The sequence below is a fragment of the Camelus dromedarius genome, chromosome 13 (genome assembly GCF_036321535.1).
Source record: "Camelus dromedarius isolate mCamDro1 chromosome 13, mCamDro1.pat, whole genome shotgun sequence".
Lineage (NCBI taxonomy): Eukaryota > Metazoa > Chordata > Mammalia > Artiodactyla > Camelidae > Camelus > Camelus dromedarius.
This window is the reverse complement of record NC_087448.1, coordinates 52,025,216-52,049,612: the sequence shown is the minus strand read 5'-3', so window position 1 is coordinate 52,049,612 and position 24,397 is coordinate 52,025,216. Positions and strand designations below refer to the sequence as shown.

Below are 24,397 nucleotides of genomic sequence, written 5' to 3'. Positions count from 1 at the left end.
AGAGCAGGAGCAAAGGCTCAGAAGCAACAGAGAACTTGCTGTCGGCTGAGACCAGCCCGTGGTGTTTTTTCCCTGCCACTGCTAAACTGGAGGTTTTTATGAAGGGGCCAACGGTGAGAGAAGGAGCCAGTTTGAACAAGCAGTGACTCAATAAGTAAAACATGAAGTGCGACAGAAAAATAAGTCAACGATTTCTGCCCAGGGGGCTGGAGGACTGGGAGCCCCTCCACATAAAATGATAAACCTGGATTCCACATTCAGACGAGTTCTCACCATCTGAATTTGAAAAAATGTCCAAGAGGAAAAACAACGGTTACTTACAAATTACTTACAAATGTCTTTGCCAGGCAGAGAGGGCTTACGCCACCTGGTGGCGGTTTACCCAATTTTAGATTGAATTCTTTAAAGCAGTATAAACTCTCCAAATTTGTATGTACCATTTAAAATTATTATAAAATATTGCCTATATTCACTGTACTGTGTAGTGTATACTTGTAGCTTATTTATTTTATGCATAGTAGTTTATACCCCTTAATCCCCTACCCGTATCATATGTTGCCCCCACCTCTTCCCTCTCCCCACTGGTAAGCATTAGTTTCTTCTCTTTATCTATGAATCTGTTTCTGTTTTGTTATGTTCATTGCTTTGCTTTATTTTTTAGATTCCACATGTAAGTAATGACATACAGTATTTGTCTTTCTCTATATGACTTATTTCACTTAGCATAATACCCTCCAGGTCCACCCCAGTTGTTGCTAATGGCAAAATGTTATTCTTTTAAATGGCTGAATAGTGTGTGTAATATATACACACACACACACCCCACATCTTCTTTATCCATTCATCTGTTAATGGACACTTAGATTGCTTCCATAACTTAGCTATTATAAACAATGCTGTTATGAACTTTGGGGTGCATACATCTTGTCAAATTAATCTTCTTGTTTCCTTTGGATATAAAAATTATTGAATAAATAATAAAGGGAGGAGAGTAGACAAATCTGTGAAGAAAAATTTCAAATAATTTAAGGTAGAACATAACTCCACTCTCAGTAAGTGTGCCTGTGCACACACCACCAAAAAGCACAACATGGAGAGGAAGAATGAAAGAGTGACTTTATTGTAGAGAAACCTGAAAAATATTACCCCACAGCCAGATGATCAATGTTGCTAAGTCATGTTGATAGTATTTACCCTTGATATGACTTTACCTCTGTGGTCTTCTGCCCCCAAATCCACAATCCAAATCTAAACATTAGAAAAACATCAGAGAAATCCCAACTGAAGGACAGTCTACAAAGTACCTGACCAGTATTCCTCAAAGCTGCTAAGGTCATGAAAAGTAAGGAGAACCTGAGAAATTGTTGCAATCAAGAAGAGCCTAAGAAAATATAAGGACTAACTGTAATGTGGTATCCTGGTGGGATCCTGGAACAGAAAAAGGACACAAAAACAAAGAAAATCTGAATAAAGTGTGGACTTTAGTTAACAATAATACATCAATATATTGGTTCATTAACTACAACAAATATACCAAATTAATAATGTAAGGTGGTAGCAATAGGGAAGAATGGATGTGGGATATATGGAGTTTCCACAATTATCTGTAAGTCTAAAAGCTATTCTAAAATAAAGATTAAAAAAATGAGTCAAATATCCCGTCACACTCAGTGCCATGCAGAGATTCAAGGAAATGTCAAAATATTATTAGGTACTTTTTGGAAAATTAGATAGCAGAAGCGTATATGCAAGAAACAGGAGGTTTTCAATCTAGGAAAGAGATAAAAGATGGCTTAGGCACATTTAGATGCAACTTTTTCTTTTGAAAAAAGTATAGTTCATTAAAATATATAGAAAAACATAGAAAATATAGAAAAAATACAGAAAATCAGAAATTGGGAAACAAAAGCTTTCATAATTTCATCATCTAATGCAACTACCATTACTACTATTTTATTTTCAATTTTTAAAATATATATAACTTTTTGTGAGTTGTAATCACACTTGATATACAATTTAATTTCTTGGAAGTTTTTCCTTCTCTTAATTGAAGATAAATCATACACAGAGTTAGTTAATTGGTTTCATTCTGCACTCTGGACAGTTAACTTAAGTGAAAGGGAAATCTATGACTTCCCAAGACTAAATAAATATCCTGAATCTTCACTACTTATTTGTCTAGGACGTGGTGCAAAACCAGAGGGGATGTGTATGATGTTATATAGGAGATTGATGATGTGTCTCTTGATTTCACTGTGGAGGAGATGTGATATTTAAGAAGTAAAATGGAAAAGGCGAAAGTCCATTGCTCGGCAAGAGCCACAGAAATAAGAACTAATAGTATTGGAGTTGGAAAATAGTTTAGGGGGACTTAGAAAGAGCATGTGTGTGTTTATGGAGTGAGGTATGAGTAACTATAACATGGCATGGATTGAGAAGAACTAAAGTTTCGTCAATGCTAATAAAAATTAGGTTCATGAATTTGCAGTAAGACAAGTCAGAGATACTTAACTTGTAATAGGGCACAAAGATGGCTGTCAAGACAGGGATCATCTATTTCACTAATGTGTGGTGTGTGAACATACTGGGAGAAGAATGTATTTGAGAGTAAATGGTAGGAGGTATTAACATTATCAAAATCTCTGTAAGTAGGAGCTTGAATGCAGGCAATACTGATTCTTAAGATTTGATACAATGGCAATTTTCCAGATGTAAACGTTTAATGTCTTAAATTCAGTTAGATTGTGGGAGCTAGAAGTGGTAAACATTCCTGAGTACATGTTGCCACCCAGTGGATGAATGTGCATGATGCACAAATCATTTGCAAAGGAAAAGACAAAAAAGGTTAGGATCATGATGTTAATGTTAAAGTTTTGCTTATGTTCAGTGATAGCAGGTGTCACCTGGATCACACCTCTCCTTCAAAATGCTAGACCAGATTTTAACACACATTTTTCAAAGTATTTTGATAAACATTTTCAGAGGCTTTCAGCAATGAGAGAAAAATATTGAGTGTGCTTAACAGCACATTAGATACTAAAGTTTCATTAATGCTAATAAAACTTATGTTCATGAAAAAATTTCCAACAAAACAGCTCAGAAATACTTAGCTTGTAATAGAGAAGAAAGAGGGCTGTCAAAGCAGAGATTAGAGATTCAAATCCTGACTTCCCAGGGTGCTAAGAGCTTTGACATGAAGTCAGGGATGAATTACATTTTTGGCATAATAATTTTGAGTTTCCCTTTATCTGAAAGCAAATAAAGATTGATTAGATTAGGGATATGTAGAAACAATAGGTGGAGTCATTTAAAATATGTATTGAGGCCATGTTTATATAGGGATTTCCCAGTGGTTCAAGTTGGAGGGGCACAGCAATATTCTTCTCTTGGGATAACTCAATTAGAATCTTCTGGTATTCTGCAGACAAGTCTAACCCTATATTCTGTGTTTCCTAAAAAGAGAAATAGAATTTATGCGATTGGAATGACATTGAAAATCTAAAGAAAACTAGTCTGGGGCCTTATTTTTTGCAATGCTTATGAAGTATCCAACATAGAGGTTTATCCATCTGCTTTTGAACATCTCTCAATGGGGAACCCACTAACGTGTTCTCCTTTGTTGGGGCTGGGATTCATCGATCTACTTCTACTTGTGAGCTAATAAATTAGTCTATCACTGTTTCACTGATGTTGGCAGAGGACGTGAGATGAATAATGGAAGATTTCATTATTCATAGTCAACAAGTAGGATACACATCATGTTCCAGTTAGTCTCCCTTACCCACCAAGTCCCATGTGGGCACCAAAGAGGGGCCCAGGTGTATCCTATGCACAAGGTAGGTCTTTGTCCTAGGTTAAAAATACTGAGCTTAGGGAATCCGCAGCTTTTATAAAAAAGTAGTAAGCAAGTCTGCCTTTTCTCCAAAGTGGGATCTTAACATTTCCTTCAAGGTTGCTTGCTGCAAACATAACCCAGATAAATGGCCTGGGAAAAAAGAGCAGACAGGGCCTTGCTGGGTATTGAAGGCCCCTGATGGATTGCCTTTCTCAATGTTCATACTAATCCAAAATCAGCCTTCCTATAGTTTCTACAAATTTGTTGTTTTTCTTTTCCATCCTTTCAGCATTTTGTACTTCAAACATCTGCAGTGTGTCGTCCAAATGCCACTGAGACTTCTTTTCGCCAAGCTGTTCATTTCTAGTCCCTTTGACTGTTCCTCCCATAATCTGGCTTTGGGCCCCCTCACCATTAGTACTGCATTCCTCTGACCTTGTTTAAGGCTTATTTCCCAAAATGTACTCCAGCTATAGTCTAATCCGTTTAGAGCAGAGTGGCAATACTGATTTGCTTATTCTAGAAGTATATAGCAACCTGTGATCCCAAGAGCTTTTCTGGCCATCCCATTAATTCTCACTGAAAACCCCTGACTTTTACCATTAAACTGATAATAAGCCACACACTTTTATTCTATTCTATTCTATTCTTATATCAGAGGATGGAAGCTCCATGTAGTTTTTCATTATAAAGGAACCATCATACCAACCAGATTCCATTTTACATAATAGAAAATGTTAAAATAAGCTTATTATTTTGAGATAGTTGCTAGCATAAAAATGTGGCTTTTTGTTGTCTCCTATTTTGTGGATTATAGACCTCCTCTATATACGTTGTTTGTTCTCTGTGTTAATATAAATGGAATACGACTTTCATACTTTAAGAATCCAAATTTCTGCTTTCTACCCACCATGCCCCACTCCATGCATGTACAAGAATGAGGTGACAATGTTCATCTTTTGCTTTAAAAAAGAAAACTGACATATATACATACTTTTTTCAAGAGTGAAAAGAAATAAACAGCTTTGCAAAATAAATATTGGTCTCTAACATACATGATTCCCACAGCACGCATGTATCCTAAAGCAATATTTTAAAGTTTATATTGCTACATAAGTTGGAGACAGGAAAGTCTAATGATAAAGAATGGTAAAGAAACATAGATAAACAGTTTAAAACAGATTTCCATGAGAAATGTTCCTTCTTTAGAATGACTTTAATGTATCGTTTTATTAAATAAGTTCAACTAAATATTTAAGATATAAAAAGTACCTCATAAAAAATTACAACACACATGCCTCAAAATTGTTTATTATCTTTAATAAGTTTTGTAGACTTTGTAGTGGATCCAGACTTTGCATTGAATCATTAAAGGATTTCTACCCCTTCCTCCCTTTTTTCCTTCTATAGATGTTAGAATATTACATTGTGTTATTATCTTTGCTAAATACTAAAAATATGGAGTAAGATATGGTCTCTACTCTGATGAAAGTTATGTTTAATAGTAGACAGACCAATATTTAAAAATTGATACACTAAAGACTATAAAAGATGATATACAGGATGCTAGTGAGGAAAAGGAAAATGTTCCGGAAGAGGTGGCCCCTGATTTGAGTCTTAGAGAATGATTCTAAGTCAGAAGTGAGGTTGAGAACAGTCATCAACAGGTACAAAGCTAGAGACAAGAGAAAGCATGGCTGTAGAAGATCGTGGTAAGGCCTGCTGTGGACCCAAAGACACAGGAAAAAAAGTGTTCATATTTTTAGCTGCAGCAAAACTTTCCTTATATGGCAGAAGTTAACCCTTTAAACATTTAACATGGCCGGCCGCTCACCCTGCCTAATGGAACAAAAGCTACTGAGCTTCTATCCATGGCCTGGCACACAATTCACTGTGTACACACAGTCATCCCTTGGCGTCCGGAGGGGACTGGTTCCAGGACCCCCTCGGATACCAAAATCCAGGAATGCTTATGTCCCTTATATAAAATGACACAGTATTTGTATGTAACCTATGCACGTATCATATACTTGAAAATCATCTCTAGATTACTTACAATAAATAATGTGAATAGGCTGTAAATAGTTGTTAAGTGCAAAGTAAATGCTATGTAGCTAGTTGCCAGAACGTGGCGAATTCAGGTTTTACTTTTTTGAAACTTTCTGGAATTGTTTTTTTCTCCCTGAGTATTTTCAACCCACAGTTGGTTGAATCCATGAATGTGGAACCCACAGATATGGAGGGCCAACTGTGCTAAACAGACAACTGAATTTTGGTCATATCGTCAAGAGGACCTAAGGAGACAGTAGAGTGCTGTACTCAATTCCTTAGATGTGTATTTTGTGTATGTCCTGGGTCCTGCTTCTTTGCTAATTAAGTAGAAAGCCTAAGTGAAAATAACCTTGAACCAAATTTGAGTTCTAGTCAGTCTGAGTGCAAACCAACCTCTGTGGTCTAACCTATCTTAATGGCATATTCTAGGAAATGAAAAAAGTACAGAATGACTGGAATATAGGTGTAGAACGGGAAGTAGTGGAAATTGAAGAGGTGAGCAGGGCTGAGATCATGAAAGCACTTAGAAACTTTAATGAGTAGGTCTTTATCTCAGAGACAGTGGAGAAGCCATAAAATAATTTTGAAGAATGTAATATGACCAGATTTGCATTTTAGGGCAATCTATAATGGCAGTGTAGGAAAGGATGCAATGAGGAAGCACTAGTTAGAAGGCTGCTCTAACACTGCAAGTAAAACATGATGATCTGAAAGGTCTGTGGCAGTTGAAATAGAGACACAGAAACGGATGGTAGATTTACAAAGTCGGTAGTGGTAGCGTGGGAAGGGAAAGGGTGAAGAAAAGGAAGGCATTCCGAAACACTCCAGGGCTTCTATCCAGAAGGCAACTGCATGGGTAATGATTTCATTCTCTGAGATAGAACACCAGAGGGGAGCAGGTTTTGGAGGGGAAATGATGAGTTAAGTGTAGAGGATGTTGCATTGGAGGGGCCCATAGAGTATGTCCCACAAACAACTCAATAATCAAGTCTGAATATGTAGTTAAAAGCAGAAAACTCAAAGAATGAAGTTATATGAAACATAGGTTACAGAAACAAGGATTAGGGGGGCAAATACAACTCTAAAACACGTGCTTAAGGAAGCTGAAGGAATAGGGAAGCGCTGTGTTGCAAAACTAAGAATTAAGAAAATGGAGGATAATAAAAATTCAAAAGTCAAATGTCACCATGGACAAATCTATTTTCTACAAATATTTCTCATGAAATAAGAGGACTCTGTTACTGCTGTCAGAAAGGAACAGTGATATTTTGAACTACAGAATCTGTTAGAAATTTTAATTGTTTATTAAGATACAGTAACTGGACACCCCAGCCTTCTGAAAATTAAGTAAAACAAAAAAGCCTGCTCCAGATACAGAAAGGACACAGCTCACCTCAGGCACTTGGCAAACAGACACAGGGAGTGTGATGTAAGCATTTTTTCTCTGCAAAGAAAATGCATCTAAGGAGAGGATGAAAAGTTTGTTTCCACAGAACTGACATGTGATCATCCTGAGTCCAAACTAAATGCATTAATCTGGAGAAAGCAGTACTGGCAGATTTCTTTTCCTTCATTAAGCAATGACCTAACACAGAACAATGCACTTACAGCAGCTGTCTCATCTTTGAAATCACAAGTTTAAAAACACTGCCCACAGTGGACGTGGACGTGCTTTAGACCAGAGTGCGTATAAACACATACATTAAGCATAGGGACCATGCTTCCTTTCTTTACTGCACGATTTACAAAATTTTTACAGCGAGAAATCTATGGTTCCACTGCATCCAATGTGATTTGTGTGAATTTACATGAGCTGGGGCAAAGGGGCTATGTATCATACTTGACACTTGCATATTTCTTGCATATCATTTAGCACACACACAGATCCATGTCTATACACACAGATAACCGAGCAGTGCTTTCTCTGAAGTACTGGACTTCCATAGATTGGTGGCATTCTCTAAGAGTTCACATAAAAAGCAGGATGGATACAGTGGAAGTGTAACTTTAGGACAACTGAGTGAAAACAAGTACCAAATCCCACTTTGAGATATAAAATGATGTCGTTCAAATGTCGCTGTCCTCTTATTTCCAGCTTCTGGATCCATGGGTATTATTTATGCTTTTGTCATGTGACACAGAGTGAGCTTCTTTGAATTCCCCCCCCCCAAATCTACTTACAGAAAAGAAGTTACTGGAGATTCTGCAGAAGTGAGACACAGGTAGGTGAGGACTCCTAAAGATGTTTATCTGCTTGAACCATAATAAGTTACCTCTAAAGTAAGAGCAATGACCTTTAAATGCCCTTTTAAAAAATTTTGTACAAATAAATACAGGGATTTAAGATTGGTTCAACTTTATACCAAGAAACAGAGTAGTTACTTGTAGAAACACTACCTCCTAGTGGAAAAATCATTTTTTTCATTTACTTTGTAAAGCAATGGAGTGTATCATGTTTAGTCAGTACACTATTCTTCAGAATTTAAATTTACAATTAGGCAAATTTCAGTTTTAAATGTGATATTTGGAGGTAATAGTCATGAATTCTTATCTGATTTACAAATTTAATTTTTCTTCTTAACAAAATGACAACTTATATGCAGTTAATAACAGTGCTTAGATTGAAAACAAAACTTATTAAAAATCATCAATGTGGGTACACCCTAGAAGTCCCAGAAACCTATATACAGATGCTTAAAAGTGATAGAGATCTTTTTGTGACAATAAGACATGACTACTTAACGACCTACATTCTGGTTCTGAGTTACTCAATCAATACTTTTCACTCAGTAAAACAGCATACAGACAACTTTATATGCTCTGGCACAGGCAATCCAAAATCACAGATAGTCAAAAATAATTTTTATTTGGTTGTGGAATATTTTGGTGCATAAAATGAAATATGGCTGCCTAATACCCTGAATTCAACAAAATAATGCACAGTGAAGAACTGGAAAATTATCAGTCTTTCTCAATGTGTGGAATTATTCCTTAATCTTTCTTGTTACCATTAAACAAAAGAACATTTGTATGAGTTTGAAATTGCTATCCTATGATTTGTATTTCATGCCTTCCCTAAATTAGAAAAAATGAGGCATTTCATGTAAATTTCACACTGAGCTATGAGGTGCATAGAACAATTAAACAAAGTATTAAGTTGTGACAACCTTACAACACATATCACAGTATTAACATTGTCGGTTTATTGATGGTCATCCTTCACTGGATATTAAATCTTCAGGGCTACAACTAAATTTTTTAAACTGGAATACGTCGACAAAATTTTGACTGTACGGATATGTGATTTTAATAAAAAGTTGTAAAACCTTAATTTAGATAGCACTGATTAACTGTAAAATCTGAAATGAGTTGGAGGCACAACATGTGGGTTCAAATCTTGACTTCATCACAAGTTACGTGATTTCACCCTCTACTGTAAAGAGGCTCGGGTTTTCTCTCTGAATAAGAAGGTAACACCTGACCTGTGTGTTTCAGAGTAATGACAAAGGTAAAATCAGGTCATGGATATGAAAGCCCTTTAGAAGCACCAAACAAATAGAGCTTTCTGCACATTCAGAAAAGACATACATATGAAATAAGAAATCTTGTTAAGGTACAACGTGCCCTTAATTTGTATTAAAAATATGTACCATATATACGATTCTTCCCAAAGGAAAACAGCTTAACTCCTTTCTTCAGCCTACAAATACACTTAAAACTATTCATCCCCCCATAAAACTTATGTACATATAGATACCCCTTCCTTCAAAATACCCTGGTGCTTTATTTTCTCTAGTAAATATTGGCAAAGAGTCAGCACTGACGCATCCTCACCCTCAAAGCACTGAAATCTGACTCCACCACCACTACCCGTAGAACAGCTTAATATGGTTAATCCATTGGCTTCTTCTCAGTCCTCATTTTATTTTCTTTCTGAAGATTTCTTTTTGAGCATCTCTCACATCTATGCTGGCTTCTTTCTTCAAAACGACTCTTCTCAATTTTTCTCTTCTAGGATTACTCTATTTTACTGGTTCAGCTTCTTGTTCTTAAATGCAAGTGTTCTTATGAGGGTTCATCCTTGGACTTCCTTTTCTCTCACCCTGTATTTCTGCCCAGATGATCCAGCCTACTCCAGCTGACTCAGGCATCGTCTCTGCAAAGCCAACTCCCAAATCTCTTCCCCCCCACCCCCAGCTCTCTCCTAGGTTCCAGGTCTCTATTTCTAATTATTGACCACATATTTCCATCCTGGGGTATTTCAGTCTGTGTATCAACCTCATTATCCCTCCCACTTGTCCCAACCTCCTCCCCGTCTTTGCTGCCACTCGAGGTAGTCAGCCAAGAGTCTGCGTCATAATCAGCGACTTCCCCACTCTTCCTCACCTACCCTCTCCATGATTTAGTACCAGGATCTGGACATTTCACCAAATGTCTCTCTAATCCACCTACTCTCTCCTCTATTTTAATTTCCACTGCATTCAGGTTTCCATAATTCTTTTTTAAAGTATTTTGACTGCCTTTTAATTAATCTCTCTGCTTTGGTCCCTCACAAGTGAAATCCATCCTGTTTAATATAAGGCCAAGGACACAGAAACACTCTCCAACTTTCTATGACTACTCTTTGCCAGGAAAATGAACTCCAGACTCTTTGGCATGGCATTCAAGACCCTAACTAATCCATTTCCAACCTGTTTTTCCAGTAACTCTCGCCCACACCCTTCTCTTTCTAGAACATGTTATCATCCACTTTGAGTTTCATGCCCTAGTTGATGGTAGTCCTTCTACCTGTTATGGTTGTTCTTTATTTGTCAAAAGCCTTTACATATTTTGGGCCCATGTGATAAGCCATTTTCTCTGTAATATCTTCTCTATCCCACTTTCTAGACAAAATTAATCCTTCTTTCTCCTGTACTCTTCTGCTATTAAGATTAAACTTAAGTGTTAGAAGTGTTTATCTCCTCCACTGCATTAGACTCAGAGGAAAAAGTCTTACTCATCTTGATTTCACCTATGATTCATACAACACTTGACAGATAAAGGCATTCCCAATAAATAATGAACTGAACAGACCTATTCCTGATTTATGTGACAAATACAGAGAACAACTTTTAAGAATAATCCTCATCTGTATAACATATAAGCTACATTATGCTGATTTTTGTCAGTTATTGTTAGAATCAAGGAAAATCATAATGCTGTGGACAATAATGAAAATGTATCCTAAAGATGAATTATCCATTATAATCCTTTTGGTTTTAAGTACACCAAACAGTTAAATTTCTCTTTTACAATCACTATGGAAGGAAGCAGGAAGCAGGCAAAAATCTAGTCAAGTACCTGTAAAAATACACAGAAATCAAGTATGAGACCGTTACTGGTGCTGGTAAAATATCAAAGTAACAATTATTAAGTCTGTTAAAGTCTTTTGTATACTAAAGAGTTAAAGACATTGTAAAAACTAAAAATAACTCAGTTAAAAGTAAACTTAAGGAAAATCAGACATTTGTTAATAGGTCTGTGCTAAATCACTATTATGAAATATTTTTGTATAACTCTTTAAAAACCCTGTAATAAATACCAATTTAATGAAATTAAACTCTATCTTACTCTATAACTGTAGATCAGGTGTCAGCAAACTATACAGCCTGTGTACCAACTCTGGCCCCTCAGCTGGTTTTTTTTGTAAATAAAGTTTTATTGAAACAGCCATACTCATTTGTTTCTGTATTGCTCCGGTCTGCTTCTGCTCTACAATAAAAAGTTGAATAGCTGAGACAGAGACTGCATGTCCCACAAAGCCTAAAATATGTACCATCTGGCCCTTTAATCAAAATTGGCCAATTCCTGCTATAATCAGTTGGAAATCTACCTGAAAATCAAGCAAGTCTGTGTATGTGTGGATTTCTTATTATTATAGAATTTAGAATTTCTATGCAAAGATTTCTTCTCAAAAATAAAAAGAATAAAAAAAGAAAAGTCGAAGGACGTTATGACAGGAAATTACAGACGCCAAGTACATAGGAGAGCTGAATGGCATCCATACAGGATTTTTAAACCAAAAATTATTTTATTTTTATACTTTTAATATATGTCTGCCTGATTCTTCTTCATTATCCAGGGAAAGGACTGGCTGCTCTTTATATTTAGAGTATGCCACTGAAAATTAAATTTCTACCACTATTGCTTCACTCAAAAGTAGGAAATTAATTGTTCCTATAGGAATAAAGGAGTAAAATATAATTCTTTTCAAAAATGAGGGGAGAGAAAGGTGGAAAGAGGAAGGAAGGAAAAGGAAGGGGAGGGGAAGGGAGAACCTTGCTGTACCTCATTCCCTAATTGATATGAAGCCAATCTGTGTACCAAAGTTAAGACCATCTCGGATATGGGAGAAAAACTTGTCAGGATGGCAGGATGTACAGAGGCTGAGATCTTGGTTCTGGTCCTGAATATTCTGCGGTAGAATTCCTCCTCGTTCTAGAAGAATCCTTAGGATACACGTATTTCAAAAGACAGAAAGAGTTTATTAATAGCCAAAGCAATATGAAAAAAGTATGGATATTGGTATAAAAGAATTCTGGGAAAGATCTGCTTGGAACAATGCAAATTGTTATTCAGTTACAGAACAGGGACTGTCCTGTCAGGAAACGGTACATTTCATCACCATTTATTACCTAAGTTCATATGTGAAGTATACAACCTCCACGTTGCCCTGCAGACAAATCTGTTTTATAATCAAAATCAAGTATGCATTTGAGAAGAAACTTCTGTGGTTACCAGGGTATTTGGAGACAAGATTCACTTGATTCAGACAGACCATGCTTTGTAGTCATCTGGCTCTCCCATATCCTTGCCTCCTATTAACCAGATTTTTCACAGAAAACTTGCTTCTCCATAAACACTTTATGGTATGAAACATGACTATAAATTAACGAGTCTTATTCCACAAGTCACGTTTAAGAATCTGTTTCAATCCTTTCTAACTTATGTACTAAATGAGGCGGAATCTGGGTAAGGTTGCACTACTCGAATCAAATCAGACATCAATTTTCCTTTGTAGAAGTGACAAACAATTTTTAATAACTATTAATAGCAAAACTTCATAAGCTCAAAAATACAAGGGACCATAAAGAACTTGAAAGTGACTGTGTGTTTATATTATCTAATATTTTTTGCTGAAAAATATATTCCTCTATTTAATTAGAGAATAAGAATAATTTTTAAACATTAGCTTCCTGATAGTTTATTATATTTAGGAGAATTCAGCTGAGGAATGGCTGTGAAGTGCCATTTTTTTTCCCTACAAAAGTACCAACTTTTCTATATGAAGTTAAAGTAGATCTCTTATAACTAAATGCCAACTGTTTCTTCCTTCACTTGTAAATCAATAAGAGATACTGGAAGATTTCTGTTATTCAAACTTAAATGAGAAAAGATTTCATATTGAAAATGAGTTTTTGTCTAAGAGTGTATGTCAGCTACTTAAACACCTGCCACCTGAATTTTTCTTTGGAGTTACTGATTGTTCCCTAAAATAATTTTCATTTTAGAAGGAATAAGAAATAACCAAACTTGCAGTTCTGGACTGAAGTCGAACATACCTGGTGGCTTTACGGATGTCAACATGGGGATTTGGTGAGTCAAGTCGCTGTACACATCCAGGATCAAGATTATGAAATGCCTTTGCTGATTCCCTTGGCAGAGTGAAACAGCAAGGTCCTACCGAAGGCCCCAGTACAACGATAATGTCTTCTAAACTACAGCCGTATTCTGCTACCATAGCGTTCACTGTAGCCGTAGCAATGCCTAACAGAGTACCTCTCCAACCTGGGGAATATAACAGGAAGCAAAAGAGATAAGCAAAGTTGAAACATCACAAAATTTCACCATAGTTTATATCTAAGTTAAAAATGAGGCAGTTCCTGTATTTTTCAAAACCTGGAAATTGTAAATGAATCACCAAATTAATTAAGCTAAATAATCAATTAAATAATTAAAATACTAGTTTTTAAATGCAGCATTTTATACAAAGCATCTGACACGAGAGACATTCCTCTTCCTTTTTAAAATGGTTTGTACTTTCAGTTTCCACTGGGATTATATCTTTAGTCTTCTCTCCTTCACTTTTTTTTTGGTCACATTTTTAAGAAATGTGGGGAAAAATAAATAACATAAAATTTACCATTTAAACTGTTTTCAAGTGTACATTTCAGTAGTATTAAGCCAATCCACATTACTGTGCAACCAATCTCTAGAATTTTTTCATTTTGCAAAACTAAAACCCTATACCCATTAAACAAGAACTCCCCTCTTTCCACCTTTCCCAGTCCCTGGCAACCACCATTCATCTTTCTGTACCTATGAATTTGACTACTCTAGGCACCTCGTGTAAGTAGAATCATTCAGTATTTGTCTTTTCGCAACTGGCTTATTTCACTTGCATAATATCCTCAAGATTCTTTCATGTTGTCACTTGTTTCAGGATTTCCTTCCTCATTAAGGCTGAATATTATTCCATCGTATATATTTTGCTTGTCTATTCAGTCATTGGTGGACATGTGGGTTGCTTCTACCTCTTAGCTATTATGAATAATTCTGCTATGAGCATGGTGTGCAAATGTCAAAATCTTGCTTTCAATTCTTTTGCATGTATACTCAAGAAGTGGAATTACTGGGTAATAAGATAATTCTACTTAAAAATTTTTCAAGAACCATCATATTGTTTTCCATGGCAGCTGAACCATTTTATACTCCCGCCAATAGTGCAGCATGGATCCAATTTCTCCCCAGCCTCACCAATATGTATTTTCAAAAAAATTTTTTAATATTAGCCATCGCTATGGGTGTGAGTTGATATCTCATTGTGGTTTTGATCGGCATTTCCCACATTATTAGAGATATTGGGCAACTTTTCACATGCTTATTGGCCATTTGCATATCATCTTTGGAGAAAGGTCTACTGAAGTCCTTTACCTGTTTTTTTATCAAGTTGTCTTTTATGGTTGTTGCTGAGTTGTAGGAGTTCTTTATTCACTCTGAATATTAACCCCTTATTAGATACATGAATTGCAAATATTTTCTCTCATCCTGTGGGTTGACTTTTCACTTTGTTGATTGTGTCCTTTGATGCACAGAAGTTTTTCATTTTGATGGAATCCAGTTTATCTACTTTTACTTTTGTTGCTTGGGCTTTTGGTGTCATATCTAAGAAACCATTGTCTAATCAAGATCACGAGGATTTACACGTATGTTTTCTTCTATGCATTTTATAGCTTTAACTCTTACATTTGGATCTTTGATCCATTTTAAGTTTTATATGTGATGTAAGATGAGGATGCAACATTATTCTTTTGCATATGACTATCCAGTTTTCCCAGCACCATTTGCTAAAGAGACTGTCCTTTCTCCATTGTACAGTCTAGGTACTTTGTCAAAAATCATTAGACTACATATGTAAGGGGTTATTTCTGGGCTGTATATTCAATTCCATTGGTCTATGTGTCTGTCTCTTTGGCAGTACCATATATACTGATTTGATTACTATAGCTTTATAACAAGTTTTGAAATCAAAAAGTGTGAGACATCTAATGTTGTTCTTTTGCAAGACTGTTTCATTTATCTTTTAAACGTAATGTTTCAAAACCTAGGAAGTAACAAATTACAAATAATATTCCCGTTTTATGTCCAATAACTGAGACTCAAATTTTAAATAACTTTTGACAATGTCAAATATTAACCATGACTTGTAGTTATCCAACTTCATTACTCTAGCTAGATCAAAAGAAAACACTCCATTTTCTTATTTATCTGTCATCTAAAAAGCAAAGTAGTCATAGATTTACAAGCAGAAGAAAATCCAAAAGATCATTCCTCATTTTACGTAGAATCCTAACCACTGGATAATCTAAATAGTATTTTTAAAAACCTGCAGAAAACAAAATTCCGTAACCTAACACAACATAGCACCTAAAAATTCTTCTTTGTTCTTATCTTTAGAGAGTAAAGTCACTAGCCTACAGCATATTAAACTAAATGCAATTTTTCAAACATATCTTGCTTTTTCTTACCTCCATACCTTTACACATGCTTCTGCATCATCAAGGACACCCTCCTGTGACATATCTAATGTCTCACCTTCCTATTCCCTATGGCCTAGCCCTCAAGGGTTCTCAACTAGAGGCAGTACAACCCCCTGGGACTGTTTTGAAAAGCATGGAGGCTCTTTTTTTTTTATTCGTGGGAGTGCTACTGGCATTAAGAATTTCAAAAGCCAAGCAAACTTTGTCTGCAATGTAAACTATCTTGCCCCAAATGTTAACAGCACCCTTGTCCCAGAAACACTGATACCTAGCTAAATCCTACAAATATCCCCCAAATCAGCCCAGGTACTGCTTTCTTTGGGAATTATACTCTGAGTCACATAATGTGACTTAGGCATTCCTTTTACCTGCTCCTATCATGAGTGTGCCAGCTCTACCCTGTCTTACCCTTAGCACCATGTGAAGTAATCAACTATTTGTAATGTCCATCAGAAAGAAATTATACCTTTTCCTGTGCTAAAAAAATTGGTCAAACCCTAGAAGTTTTAATTAAGTCCACTTACCAGAGTGAGCAACCCCACATGCTTTCTTGACAGGATCTGCAAAAACTATCGGTATACAGTCAGCACCAAGCGCCGCTATTGTGACTCCTCTTTGATTTGTGGTGATTCCATCATAAGATTCAGGCTCCTTCCTCCCCATAATCCAGACATCATTGGCATGATCAGTCTAATCCCAAAGATGTGAGATAAAAATATTTTGAAAATAAAAATTTCTCATGCCATAAGCTTTTCTGAAGGTACAGTTTTGTACAAAATTATATAACCAGTTTAAGATTACTAGCATTCATAAAATATATCACTTCCATAGGTATATGATAAGATAACAAATTTACTTATTTATCTCTGGTATGCTAATGTCTGCATATTTTATTCAAAGCAAACTTTAACATTTAAAAATTCAAAATAGACCATCCATCATGAACACCTCCCACTAGAGATGGGGTAAATCTCTACTTGCAGTAATTTCCACAAAGTACCAATTTATTGAAAGAAATTAAATTAGCAAATCAATGATAGTTTTACTTTTCCTGGAGTCAAGTAAAGCTGGAATTCTATAGGAAACAATTATCTCACCAACTGTACCCTAGTTCCTCTTAGTGTTGATTTAGAAAATAATGGCCTTTCTCTCCTACCATTCAGGAAGTTTCATTCTAAATCAAAAAGGGTAGTGGTACTATACTCTGAGAATTAACTGTCCTTTTAGAGGTGAGGAGCTCCAAGTGAAATATGTAGAACTGATCTTTAGGCTACAATGTATAGCTCTAAGAAAAACAATCACAAGCATGATCCTAAATTTTAGATAAACACCAGGTGCAAAAGTTAAATAGCTTATTTAAAGTCCATGCAGTCATTAGCAGAGTCCAAAATACACTTTAGAGCTTCCAAAATAAGAAACAAAATTTTACTTTTATTCGGTAAAATTTCTTCGCATTAAATCCTGCGGCATTCCCCAACCTACGCAGATTTTCTTGAACGACGACCTTGGGATCTCTTCGTTTGGAACTACTGAAGAGATTGAAGGAGCTAAGAGTTGGTATGTAAGATATGCCACCTGCTCTTGTAGTAAATCCGTGTATGAAAATATCTGTTGAAGATAAGTATTGAAGATTAAAAACATGCTATACAAAAGCTATAAAGCATTACAAACCCAGTCGCTCATTAAGACTTCCCCTGATCACGTCAACCTACATTAGTTATATGACTTCTAATTTCTATAGCCCTTTGTACCTCCATCTATTCTTATTGCATACTGCTTTGAGCTTGTTTTACCTTCCCTGTGGGATTATTGCTTTTCAAAGGGTACCTTTTGTCCCATTTGTCTTTGTTATAACCAACAGCATATAAACCACAGTAAATATCCTTTATCCAAGAAGTAAGATTGACTGTTTTAAATTTCACTCCTCTGGAAAAGCACCAGTGAGTTAAGGTTTCAGAATTTCTAAGCAGGAGATGCTTAGGGTCATAAATCTCATTTAAAAGGAAGGCTAGGGGATTTGTCTTAAAGCTGAACTTGCATAAAGTGAATTTATTTACTTAGGGTGGCTTTCAAGGGACTATCCCTTGACACCCCTGACACTACAAGGCCACCCATGACACTCCCATGTTGTAACTGATGCTAATGAGCATAAGCTCACAACAGTCTACAAAAGAAAGAAGGGAAAAGAGGTGAACTACCTGTAAAAAAAGACTGGCTTTTCACATCTACAGATAGTGTTTAACATACCTGAGATCAAAGGAGATGTGATAATGGTTAATTCTCCTTTCAGTGCTGGCAAACTTCTCAAATATGTTTCTATTTCATTCCGGATTGCTTCTTGTTCTTGAGCTGTGATCGTGTTCGTTTCAGTAGATTGTTTCAAAAGACCTCCCCTCAAAGTCATCTCTAAGTCTTCAAACTCAAAATTGTAAACATCAGTGAAGAGTTGATCAATAAATGCCTTCATTATTGTCTTCCGGTGCGCAGGCACAATTACCTTAATGCTGCTCAAATTTTTTTCATCAATTTTTTGTTTAATGGTATACAAAGAGGCAGCCATGCTGGGATTGCTAACAGTCTCAAATTCTCTTAAGAGAGTTGATAATCCATTGCTTGTTTCTAATTCACAATTATCATGGTCACAACTGATGTTACTGCAACACATTATGCAAAGGAACTTGGCCTTGGCACTGTGGTGGTTTCTGATGGAATTCAATGTCTTTAGTAATGCCTGATGACAGTTTTTCTGAGAGTTCAGTTTCAAGCCAAAGAGATCAATCAACACTGCTTCTGCCATCCTTCAATACTGTACAAAATTCTTTAAAACAGATTTTTGTGTCCCCTAAAACTCACCTGAAAAGAAAAATTAGCTTAAGTAGGAATACAAAATTATATCAATCTCTATATAGTTACAACAGAAGTTTACGGATGGATAAAAAGAAGAGTTGCATTGATTTTAGAATGTAACCAAAGTAATGAATCTAGACTCCTCCCAGAAAAGCCAGTCCACTATTTGTCATGAGAACAATGACAATGAAAGCAAAGCCATCTCTTAATTCATTTTGTGAAAGTACTTTACATCTTTTCCGCAGAAGAACAGTTTTTGTTTTGTTTTTTCAGATAGCAAATTTTAAGCAGGGAATTGCTTGTTGACTTGACCAAGTCCTGTTTTTTAATTACAGGCTGTCAACTTATTGATATATCATTATCCTGAGGTGACTGGCATGTTAGATCACATCCCTTCATATGAAATATCTGGGCCCTAAGTTCAGTGGGTTAAAAGGAGCTGCATTTAAAAACTGCAGGGTTGTTTTTGTTTGTTTTCAGAAACAGACTCAGATATAGAGAACAAACTAGTGGTTAAAGAGAAAGGGGGGTTAAGAGGTACCAACTAACACGTGTAAAATAAGTAAGATACAGAATATATAGTACAGCACAGGGAATACTGCCAATATTTTATAATAACTTTAAATGGAGTATAACCTATAAAGTACTGAATCACTATATTGTACACTGGAAACGAATATACTATTGGCAATCAACTATTTGTCAATTTTTTTTTTAATTGCTTTCTTAGGAGAGAATACCAGAGATGACTGATACATTTCCCCCCAAGATTCACACTCAGGTACGGCAGTTATCACAAAAGCAACTGCGATTCGGATCAGGAGTGCATCCTACCTACTCTCCTATTCACTGCCCCTGAGTAGGTTTTCTCACCCCCAGCACTGCCCTCCCACCCCAGGCTGCCAGTCTCTCTGGTGACCATCCCCCACCCCCGTTGCCAGGACGGTTTTCTCCTGCCGACACTCCTAACCCCCTCCCTCTGCACTGTGAAAAGCCACACAGCGCCTGTCACCGCCAGGTCCGCGCTCGGCCCCCGCTGGGGGAGGGGGCACCGATTCCCCCACCTGCCCGGACACCTGCACCGGCTTCTCCCGCCCCTTCGGGACTTTTTGACCGTCGGACGCGCACCCAAGGCTGTTCTTCGTCCCCGCCTTGCCGCAGGTCACTTTTGGTTGTGCACTCTGCACACTCTGCCGCCCTCCACGCCGCTCCTGAGCCGGAACGAAACCGCGAGGTGCGAGCATGTACCCTGGAGGTCCGAAGGCGGGTGCCCGCGGCTGTGTGGGCGGCGCCCGTCCCGCCTCAGCCGCCTCAGCCGCCTCAGCCGCCTCAGCCGCCTCAGCCGCCTCATTCGCCCGACCGCGCCGAGGCACGGCCGCCAGGGCGCAGGGAGGGCGGCGGGATCCGGGGGGGGAGGGGGGGAGGCGCCGAGCGCGGGGGAAACGTCAGCAGTTCCGGGTCAGGCGGCCGTCAGCCCGCACCCGCGGCCCCGCGCCGGGAGGAGGAACGGGAACCCGAGCGGCTGACGGGCCGTGAGGCCGGAGCCAGGCGTGTCCGCGGGCAGGAGGCCGGGCGGGGCCGGGCGGGCCGCGAGGGGAGCGGGGCGGGCCTCCCGACGGGGCGCGCGGCCGAGCCGCCTGGGGTGGGTCGCCGCCTCCCTTCCCGGCGCCGAGGGAAGCCCCTGGCCCACGGCCGCGCTCCCCGTCGCGCCACGACGAGAGGCCGGCCCAGCAGCGCGGTTGTCACACTTGGTTTCTTCACCAGAGCCAGGCCCGAGGACCTCATTACGGCAGCACTTGGCACTGTGTCCCATCCAAGGTTCAATTAATGGGCCTCCTTGGCGGATTTTTCTTTCTCTCCCCCGGGCCCCTTCTGTCTTGCTTTGTTTCCAGAAACAAGTTGGCTGAACCCTCCTTTCCTTTTTGCGGATCCCGCCTAACTTGCTGACTGGACTCTTTTACAGCTCAGCCTGTTCATTCGTGTTGACAAACGCATGTCTTGTGTGCCCTTTTAAAATATATGCCACGAGTAGAAAATTAGAAGGCACTGGCCCTTAGAATGGTGATAAGGATGCAAATTAGAATCCTTTTTCTGCCCTCAAAGAGTATAACATTCATTTATTTAAAAATATTTAACAGCTACTATGTATATGGAAGGCAAAAAATATCTCCGACCGTCAAAGAGTAGGAGAAAGGGTGCGTCCTGTGGAACTGGTTATGATGAAAGGAAAAGTCCCTTTTTTTTCTGATGGTTATTCAGATGATAGGTGCTGAAGAATGTGTACCTGAAGGAAAGAATCTTAGATATTTGGGAGTTTAGAAGAGCACTTGGAAGCGGGCAAGTGCTGCTATGCTATTTGACTAGAGAATGGGGTCACCAACCCAGCATAGGGGCCCACTGTTCAGTATCTGGCAGATGTTTTTGTCAAAATTTGTATTTTCATTATTTTTGCTGGACATTTGTTAAGAACCCTGAGTGGTATATGGTGCACCTGATGGGAAGGTGCACTCTGCCCTGAGCTTGTTTGATGTTAAATATTACTGTAAGCAAGAGGTCTTTTATTACAAAGCTGTAAAATATTTATCTGTTTTTATAGATAATGGTGGGAATTCATTCTCTTTAATGCAACAGTAACAGTAAAAGGTTAAAAAGGAAATATTTCAAAATAGAGAAGCTGTCAGGAAGGAGAAAGTTTGTTATTATATTGTATTTACATACCATTTCCTTCCACCATCTGCTTTTAGACTATGGCCTCATCTTCTCACACTCTCTTTCCTCATCCCCATTCCCCCTCACTCCAGTGGCTCCTGATCCTGAGTACACATCAAAACTAAGAACTAAAGTGGAACTTAACAAAAAAACGTAAATCTAGGGACGTGCCCCTCCCCCTCACTCCAGATAAACATTTGAATCAGAAACTCTGGGTGTCGGGTCTGCGCATGTTTTGCTTCGCTTTTTGTTTTGTTTTAATCCTTATATATGATTCAGATGGATAATCAGTTTTGAAAAAACACTTCCCTCTTCAACAACAACTCACAACAAGCCACTCAAACTAAAGGCTGTTCTTGGAAGGCCACATAATTTCATCCTTTACATAATGCTGTTTCTTCTACTTAGAACACCTTTCTCTTTATATGCTTATTTAATTGTTACTTGTTCCAGACCCTTCAAGCTCAAACAGCCTTCCTTGAATCTCCATCCCCTCACCACGCAGAATTAACTTGCTTCTTCTTTAGTAATTTGTCCACACAGGAAAAGCTCTCTCATAGATGCAATCTGAACCCATAACCAAGCAATAAATTGAAAAAGTTATTTAAACATTAAGTTATATACACTTTATAAAGATGAACTTGATAGTACATATTTTATATCTAAATAAAGCTGTTTAAAAGGAAAGTCAGTTCAACCAGAGCCATGAAAAGTATTAACATAATACCTTAAACATTTTACTTTAACCTAGAACAACCGTGTACTTGTTTGCTAATCTGTTGAGAAAGTCCAAGGCCTTTTCTTTGCACATGGCCTTCTGATTATAGAGTTCTGCCTCGTCTCTCTTCCAGAAATTACACCTCTAAACCATCAGCTAAGATGTCCCACGATTTTGTTCCTTTAAGAGGAAGATAATTTAAAGACACTTGAGAAGCAATCTTAGTGCAGATTTCTTCTTTATAATCTTTTTAGTTATCGCACACATTCAAACAAGTAACCTTAATTGGGTCTTTCCAAAATATTAAACACAGACTTTCAAGGGACAACAACTTTATTTCATTGGTTTACCTAATATTTAATTAAATTATGAAAGCATAATGAGAAGTACAACTGGCATAAACAGGTTTGGAGAACAAACACCAGTGACATTGTCACTGTATGAGTCAACTGGTAGGAGCAGGAGTGGGCGGACTCCCTGGAGGGTAGCTTCCTTACCCTTCAGCATTCAGCATGATGTGGGAATTAGCTTGTGATTTACAAAGAAAACAGAATGAGTTAATGGATTTGGGTTAAGTGTAGGTAGACCAAGAGAGCATCTCCTGTACCTCTGCATTTTCATTATTTCACTATGGGTGTTTCCTTCACGGAGACTTAGAACTTTTTGTGGGCAGAGATAGTGCTTGGCTATTAAGGGGAACCATTGGAAAAATCCCCAGATATTCTTACATCACCATGTAAATCCTTCTTGTGAAAACAATTAGAATTTAAAAAAACTGGGAACAGTTGTTTTTAAGACATTTACGGTAGAGTTTATGAGTCCTTCCCGAAAAAGACATGTAACATGCAAATATCCTTGTGAAAAGCTCATGTTAGTTTCCTAAGTTCGCCATAACAAATCACCACAAACTAGATGGCTTGAAACAACAAAAAGATGCTCTCTCATCATTATAGAGGCAGAAGTCTTAAATCAAGATGTTGTCAGGACCGTGCTCCCTTCAAAGCTTTCCTGGCCTCTAACGGCGGCTCCAGGTGTTCCTTACTTTGGAGCTGCATGACTTGGGTTTCTTATGCCTCCATCCTCGCATGGTCTACTCACTTGCAAATCTCCCTCTACATCTTTCATATAAGGGCACCCATGTGGCAAAGAAAAGATCATCATATGATAGTAAACAAAGGCTGTTTACTCAGAGCTTGCTAGAGCAAGGGAGTCAGCCACCATTACTTGTGTTCTGACAGAGACTTAAAGGCGGGCAGAGGGGTGCGAAAGCTTATAGTGGAAAAAAGGGATATCTTCAGGTGTGCCCTGAGTGGAGGCTGTTGGCATGCGGAAACTATAGATGGGCTAACTAGAACTGGGGCATCCTTTGTGATTGGTTAAGGGTGCATATTTGGCTTTCTCTGATTGGTCCCAAGTCACAGTAGGGACAAAAATTAGGGAAACTCTCAGTTATTAATCAAGCACTGGCCATTTTGGGACCAGTTGTTACAGGGATTAATGCCTGACTCCTGAATCTTTATTAGAGATAGTGGTCTGACTTCCTACAAGTCTGACCTATAGAGAGCAGGCTACCTTCCTGGGCTGGTTGCTGTAGATAATGAGTGGTTTCCTGGGTTGGTTGCCGCAGACTGTGGGTCAGAGTTCTGTTTTTATATATAGTCTAGACATTGTTTGCATGTTCAGTCTCTCACCTGTCACTGAATTTAGGGCCCACTCTAAATCCAGGATGACCTCATCTTGAGATCTTTAACTTAATTACATCTACAAATACCCTTTTTCCAAATAAGATTACATTCACAGGTTCTGGGGGTTAAGACACGTACATATTTCTAGGGGACCACCATTCAACCAGCTACAAGCGCTTCTTGGTCTAGAAATTATACTTACTTGTTTATAGAGTAAAAAAAGATCTTGCCCCTTACTGTTCTGAAGGAGACAAGTAGATGGTTTATGACTGGATTTCACCAAAGGCCTATAATTTCTTTTCCAAACAGTTGCCTGGGTATCCCTTAAAAATTGGTTTTGAGCTACAGACTAATCTTTGTAATGTCTACACCTCAAAACAAGATGTTTCAGTAGTCCAGTACTATCTGTATATTCAGAGAAATCCCACCTTTGACAGAAAGCTATAAGCAATGAGTAATATATGAATATTCT

General features: G+C 37.9%; 2 protein-coding genes across 7 annotated transcripts in view; one reads left to right on the top strand and one right to left on the bottom strand.

The window, feature by feature from the left end:
* The window catches only part of CCDC122 (coiled-coil domain containing 122), an 82,169-nt gene that overhangs the window by 30,091 nt on the left and 27,681 nt on the right, over positions 1-24,397 (top strand). The window contains exon 1 of one of the 3 annotated variants that reach the window (XM_031466038.2): positions 19,993-20,047. The exons of the other annotated variants lie outside the window; for them this stretch is intronic. The gene's annotated coding sequence lies outside the window, so the exon portion shown is untranslated. Of the gene's footprint in view, positions 1-19,992; positions 20,048-24,397 lie in introns of those variants that run through there. 3 annotated transcript variants of the gene reach the window in all.
* Positions 7,173-20,138, bottom strand: LACC1 (laccase domain containing 1). Of its 4 annotated transcripts, none has more exons than XM_031466028.2 (7): positions 19,942-20,079; positions 18,214-18,819; positions 17,396-17,574; positions 16,491-16,656; positions 13,489-13,714; positions 12,215-12,375; positions 7,173-11,227 (listed from the first exon to the last, which is right to left on the bottom strand). In XM_031466028.2, exons 2-6 carry the CDS (start codon positions 18,761-18,763, stop codon positions 12,216-12,218), a joined length of 1,281 nt encoding a protein of 426 aa, XP_031321888.1. In that variant the 5' UTR covers positions 18,764-18,819; positions 19,942-20,079; the 3' UTR covers positions 7,173-11,227; position 12,215. The 4 variants fall into 4 exon arrangements, with proteins under 4 accessions (XP_031321888.1, XP_031321887.1, XP_064349207.1 ...); XM_031466027.2 differs by having other exon boundaries at positions 19,878-20,009; XM_064493137.1 differs by having other exon boundaries at positions 19,890-20,005.

What these genes read in the sequence shown, in the direction of transcription:
- LACC1 (XM_031466028.2), bottom strand. Translation starts at nt 18,763, where the DNA reads ATGGCAGAAGCAGTGTTGATTGATCTCTTTGGCTTGAAACTGAACTCT. An exon ending in ATGTGGGGTTGCTCACTCTG is followed by an intron (nt 13,715 to 16,490) that starts GTAAGTGGACTT and finishes TATATTCCCCAG; the next exon opens with GTTGGAGAGGTACTCTGTTA. An exon ending in GACATCCGTAAAGCCACCAG is followed by an intron (nt 12,376 to 13,488) that starts GTATGTTCGACT and finishes GTGTATCCTAAG; the next exon opens with GATTCTTCTAGAACGAGGAG.